Source organism: Pinus tabuliformis, chromosome 9 (assembly GCF_031772625.1).
Source record: "Pinus tabuliformis cultivar Carrire ecotype Pingquan chromosome 9, CPIR1, whole genome shotgun sequence".
In the NCBI taxonomy this organism is placed as follows: Eukaryota; Viridiplantae; Streptophyta; class Pinopsida; order Pinales; family Pinaceae; genus Pinus; species Pinus tabuliformis.
Window position 1 is genome coordinate 241,818,059 of NC_142307.1, and position 6,461 is coordinate 241,824,519.

The following is a 6,461-nucleotide window of genomic DNA, read 5'->3' on the forward strand; positions in this document are numbered from 1 at the left end:
CTCTTGTCAAGTATCTGAAACAAGAGATCATAACAAAACACCCACCTCATTCATGACCAGACATTGAACATATAAAGGCTATATGACAAGCATCCCTGCAAGATATCCATATAAAGGCTTAAAAGATTGAAAAGACTACTTTCTCAATTTATCCTCTGCACTCTGACTTATTTGTAATGCAGCCTACCATGTGAAGGGTGTGCTAGTTAGGAGAGTAGGGTAAAGTCTAAAAAAGCGATAGATGAGCAAATCCTAAACTCCAAAATGACAGCAACCATGGCTTGTCTTGTCAAAGCAGAGCAATGAAATAAATGGAAAAAAAGTTGGTTGTCTAACCGAGCCTCCATGAAAATTGAAGATTCAGATAAAGCAAAGGAATATACAGTACATGGAAAACTCAGAAAGAAATAAAACTTAGGTTTGTTGTAAATAAAAGGACTCAACCTTGTGTGAAATGTCTTCGAGGAAAAGTATTGTGCAAAAATGTTTTGGCTTGAGAAGTTGAAAGAAATGGTAACTTCTTACTTATTGAATTCAACTTTTCATAAGTTAGAGCAATGAGCTTGATCTTGAATTCACACAATACCCACTTCTGGGTTTGAACCTATGACCTATTAGGACGAAACACATGCTCATAACCATTAGGCCCACTCAAGCTGTACAACCACAGCCCTAAAGAGTTGAAAAGACAGAATCATCTCCATATAAACAACTACATGAGAAAATGATCATATAAAAAATAATATATAACTTTTTAAAAAATGGTCTTATAGATACTCCTTAGCTGAGCTGTCATTCTATGAGGGGTGTATCTATGCTAACAAAGTCACCAAGGGCTTGCACCTAGTCTCAAACACACCCACTTACTTGGAGGGTTTTGAACCCAAGTCTCCACCTTAATACAAGCCCAGTGATCTCACTACTTACCACTAGACCACATTCGTGAGGATAACAAATTAGACTTTTAAGAAGCACACCACTAAAATTCATGTTTTTTTGAAGTTATTTGAGAATTTCCAGCTTGGTACCTCTGGGTGCTGATACAATGGTGTAGCATAGGATGCCTTAGCATGAACTACTGTTGCTTAAGATTCAAAATGCAGGTGTCGTACCACTCAACCAATGTGTGGTGGAAAACCATAAACAATCATATTAGAAACATTGAAATGTATCTCATAAAAGCCTCATGCAAAGAATGTTAATGATTGAGAACACAAGAAGCTTGGTGTCATTTATAACAAACAAGATTACAGGTTTGCAGCTCTTCTAAGCAAAACAACCTCAAACTCTGTCAAGTACCTCCATTCAAGAGAGCTTGACATGTAATTTCAAATGGTGAAACTCCACTCCGGACAGCTAAAAACAGTCCTAAACGATCCTGATCAGTCCTGATCAGCATAGAGACAGACCACCTATTCTAACCTCAAGGTTGTGATCTCAAGGCCAGCTGAAATTCAAATTGCAAATAAAAAATAATGCAAGTGATAAAAGGTTCCAATTCCAGGATAACAATTTATAGGTTGACAAAAATAGATTAAGACAGGGTTACATCTCTTGTCAATCTCTTGTCAAGTATCTGAAACAAGAGATCATAACAAAACACCCACCTCATTCATGACCATACATTGAACATATAAAGGCTCTATGACAAGCATCCTTGCAAGATATCCATATAAAGGCCCCATATAAAGGCCTAATACCAACTATGCTCGCTCTGGATACTGTTGTGATTGCACCTAGTTGTGCAAAGTGATAAATAAATATTTTGACTAAATAAAAAAAAAAGACTACTTCCTCAATTTATCCTCTGCACTCTGACTTATTTGTAATGCAGCCTAGCATGTGAAGGGTGTGCTAGTTAGCGGAGTAGGGTAAAGTCTAAAAAAGCGATAGATGAGCAAATCCTAAACTCCAAAATGACAGCAACCACGGCTTGTCCTGTCAAAACAGAGCAATGAAATAAATGGAAAAAAAGGTTGGTTGTCTAACCAAGCCTCCATGAAGATTGAAGATTCAGATAAAGCAAAGGAATATGCAGTACATTGGAAAACTCAAAAAGAAATAAAACTTAAAATTAACTGTATCATAATACTATCAGGTTCATTTTCTTTGAAGATTTAACTTGGGAAACAAAAATAAGAACTCTGCATTAGTTTCGAAAAGAACACACCCATTTAGTTTTCGTTGTTGTTTCTAGCTTGTTGCGATTATAGGCACATGCTTTCAAGTGAAGGGACAAGCTTATCAACACATAACTTGTAGGACTTTGCCCTTACGTAGAGCACAATCAATCCTCCATACACCTGAGTGCAGGTTCGTGAACGGATATAAGCAAAATAGAATAGTTGTTGACAATAGTATAGTAAACGCAGGAAACGTAAAGCAAAATATGAAAACTATTTGGCTATTTGGACCCACTTTTCCATCGTTCATATTCATTATCGGAATTATTTATGTCGGAAAACTTTTGCAACGAGAAGCTTGTCTGTGACATCCGTCGTTGTTTCAGAGCCGTCTAGTGGACAGCTGGAAAACTTTTGCAACTAAAACGAAAAGCTTGTGTGTGACATCCGTCATTTTCTCAGAGACGGATGTCACACACAAGCTTTTCGTTTTAGTTGCAAAAGTTTTCCAGCTGTCCACTAGACGGCTCTGAAACAACGACGGATGTCACAGACAAGCTTCTCGTTGCAAAAGTTTCCCGACATAAATAATTCCGATAATAAATATGAACGACTGAAAAGTAGGTCCAATAGCCACATAAGCATGTTAAATAAACCTGCAATCGAGATAAGGATAAGGGCTGCGCTGGCTGAGACAAATGTTGGATGCACAATTCGAGCCGACAGATTCAACAGTAATCAGCCGTCTAACCCCAAAAAAATTCAACACTGCCATGAGGCTGAAACGAAGCTATGTCCAGAATTTTGGCTTCCTCTTTGGCCACCACCTGAGACTTTGCTGAATCCCCTGCAAATTAGATAAAAACATAGATTAGGTCACCTGACAGGTGAAGTCAAGCAAAGCAAGGGGAGTGAGTGACTGACCTGTGGTGTCAAAAACGAAATCGAATTTCTCGGAGATCTGATCGTAGCTCTGCTTCGTATAATCGATGACCACATCTGCCCCCAGGCTTTTCACGAACTCGAGCTTCACAGTGCTAGACGTGGAAACGATCCTGGAAGCTCCATAGACATGCCTCGCCAGCTGAATGGCCAGACTGCCCACTCCGCCCGCTCCTCCCACAATGAACACGCTCTTCCCCTCCTCAAATTTGGCTATATCGAACGCCTGCTGCGCAGTCAGGAGCGCAAGCGGCAGGCTCGCCGCTTCCTCGAACGATAAATTTTTGGGCTTCAGCGCCACCAGGTATTCCTCCACCACGGTGTACTGGGCGAGGGTTCCCCACTGTTTGGGCATGCCCGCTCCGAAATCCTGGATGTCGCTGTAGACCTCATCGCCATTCTTGAACTTGGTAACACCATCGCCCACTTCGACCACCACTCCTGCCGCATCGCAGCCTGGCACAGTCTACATAACACGGACCAATTATTCAAAAAACCATGATAAAAAATACATAAACAGTAGAATATCCAGATTTAAAATGTTAAATTCAGAAATTCTAACATGAATTGCAAATTGGGGAAATTATTAGATCCCGATGAAGATAAATCTTACTACTGCAAAAAACACAGGAGGAATGGAACCATGTCAATACCGGAAAGTCAGAATCTGCCCTTCTGAATAAGCCCTGCCGCCTCTTAAAGTCGACGGGATTGAGAGCAGCCGCTCGGATTTTAATTAAAAGCTGGCTCGGCCCCGGCTTTGGCACAGGGACTTCACCGAATTGCAACACATCCACGGATCCATATTCGTTGTAGAACCACGCCTTCTGGAGTTCACTCATATCTTCTTTCTGCCTGCAACACTCTTCTTTTTTAAATTAAATCGTTAACCGAACTTCCAGAGTATCGTGGCGAAGGTGAGCACAAGAAAGCTGCGTTGCGGGACTCCAGTAGATTCAAGGTCTGGGAGAAACACCTAGATCATTTCTAGACTGAGTACAGATCAAAACCCGCGCTGAATTGCAAACTCAAAATAATCCTTCACCTGTCATAGTGATCATAGTGATGTTGGTTGGAATGGCACTTAACCTACTTTTTCAATAATGAGTGACTAGCATTTGCATCGGATGTTGCAAAGGAAATGCAACATAAATTCCAAAAGCATTGACATATAAAGAATCATTGAAGATGAAAATTAGTAAGTGTAGTGTAAAGACTTAGTACCCAAAGCCCATTGCATTAAATAGGTCTTGTTGTTTTTGGAAATATAAATTCCAAAAGCATTGACATATAAAGAATCATTGAAGATGAAAATTAGTAAGTGTAGTGTAAAGACTTAGTACCCAAAGCCCATTGCATTAAATAGGTCTTGTTGTTTTTGGAAACTTTTTCGCTGTGACATCTTGCCAAAAAAAACCTTCTCTTGGAATGACTTCAACTAGAAGGAGACAATACTAAATACTATTGCAGGTATTGAGGAGGAGCAGAATGTTGTCCTCGTTAGTAAGATGAATAAGGGAAACATTAAAAGAGGAACTAAGAAGGGTTAAAAAGGGTTATTTACAGTCCTCCATTGTGGGCTTTTTCTATATCTCAATGTGTATGGTAAGTCTTCAACACTCTATCTGCTTCCAATGACTTCAATTTGCATATTCTTAAAAGGAGTTTCTGCTGTTGTTTAAGCTAACATCCTCTTTTTGGTTGGATTTATTTTTGTGAGCAAGGTGGTATTCATTCTTTTGGCTCTCTTTAGTTCCCTTAGTTGTAAGTGGACAAAAATGTTGGACTTATATGACACTGAATTATTGATAATAGGAGATAATAATCATGACAATTTTTAAGATTGAATTCTTTGGGTTTTATGTCATTTTATCTCCATAATTTTGTTGGTTGGAACAAAGCTACAAGTTATAATAACAGAGTTGGCCTCAAAAATTCAAGGGAGGCATGTTGTAGTTAAAGGAACCCCAACTGTGCAACGAACACACTATTTTGGTTTAATCGCCCTCAACTTATCCTTTTCTTGATCCATTTCACTTTTCCAAGTATCAAAATTTGTTGTATTTCTAAATCCTATTCACTGAGTATTTATGGGAATACCAATTTCTTAATGGTTATACCAATTTCTTAATGGTTAACCTATGTTACGCATAATGCTTTCCAGCTTGCTTTCTTCTTGTGGATATGGGTGAGCACTATGTTCATTCAATGAAGGATAAATTCTTGTTTATAGAGTCATAAGATTTACTATGGTAAACGATGGGAAAATTTATTTGATCATTTAAGAGAGTATATTTGCATATATTGTAATTTTCAAAACTATCCTAGTTATTATTCATTTGGCAGTGTTGTAAAGCAAAAACTTTAACTCAATATTATAAACAAACCGAATATTTATGATAATATTAATAACAATATTAAACCTTTAATATTTATAACAATATTAATAATCTTAATAGTTTTATGTTTTTAATACTAATCTTTATCTTATTCCGAAACAAATCAATATTATATTGGTTTAGATTTATAATATAAATCTTTAAATTAAAATCCTTAATTCTAATTAAAATACTTAATATTTAAATAATTTCTTATTTAATAATTTTTTTAACCATTATTACAAATTTTATATGATTTGGTTATATAAACATTAAAATCATTGTCAAATTACATAATGAATAATGAATGGTTATATATAAGTTTTTAAACATTATCTTAAAGTTATAACTTTCACAAACATTTTGATGAAACAAAATTATTAAATTTGCAAACAAGATTTTAAAGTTTTAACATAGTGCTAAACATAATATTATATTTAACTCAATTTGATTTAGTAAAAATCATTTCACACTTATAAATTATACTACGTATATTGATGCTTCTAGCTCGTCTTCCAGCTCGTCTTGTGTTTGTCTTCGTTATATACTTTCTTATATTAGGTCTTCCTTACATGCTTTATATAAATATAATATGCTTTATACTATAGTATTTAAATAATTTCTTATTTAATCATTTTTTTAACCATTATTATAAAGTTTATATGATTTGGTTATATAAACATTAAAATCATTGTCAAATTACATAATGAATAATGAATGGTTATATATAAGTTTTTAAACATTATCGTAAAGGTATAACTTTCACAAACATTTTGATGAAACAAAATTATTAAATGTGCAAACAAGATTTTAAAGTTTTAACATAGTGCTAAACATAATATTATATTTAACTCAATTTGATTTAGTAAAAATCATTTCACACTTATAAATTATACTACGTATATTGATGCTTCCAGCTCGTCTTGTGTTTGTCTTCGTTATATACTTTCTTATATTAGGTCTTCCTTACATGCTTTATATAAATATAATATGCTTTATACTATAGAATACAGCGTAA

At 35.6% G+C, this 6,461-nt stretch overlaps 1 protein-coding gene across 2 annotated transcripts; it reads right to left on the reverse strand.

The window, feature by feature from the left end:
- Positions 1–2,122: 2,122 nt before the first annotated feature.
- On the reverse strand, positions 2,123–4,221 carry LOC149148085 (2-methylene-furan-3-one reductase-like). 2 transcript variants are annotated; one of them, XR_016262338.1, is made up of 4 exons: positions 3,719–4,221; positions 3,048–3,531; positions 2,780–2,970; positions 2,123–2,303 (listed from the first exon to the last, which is right to left on the reverse strand). XR_016262338.1 is itself a non-coding variant. In XM_089438569.1 (3 exons), exons 1-3 carry the CDS (start codon positions 3,905–3,907, stop codon positions 2,870–2,872), a joined length of 774 nt encoding a protein of 257 aa, XP_089294695.1. In that variant the 5' UTR covers positions 3,908–4,221; the 3' UTR covers positions 2,123–2,869. The 2 variants fall into 2 exon arrangements, 1 of the variants encoding a protein (XP_089294695.1); XM_089438569.1 differs by having other exon boundaries at positions 2,123–2,970.
- Between the last annotated feature and the right edge of the window lie 2,240 nt (positions 4,222–6,461).

Coding starts and splice junctions, on each gene's coding strand:
- LOC149148085 (XM_089438569.1), bottom strand. CDS start 3,907: ATGAGTGAACTCCAGAAGGCGTGGTTCTACAACGAATATGGATCCGTG. Junction 3,532..3,718: donor GGGCAGATTCTGACTTTCCG/GTATTGACATGG, acceptor CGTGTTATGTAG/ACTGTGCCAGGCTGCGATGC. Junction 2,971..3,047: donor TTTCGTTTTTGACACCACAG/GTCAGTCACTCA, acceptor TCTAATTTGCAG/GGGATTCAGCAAAGTCTCAG.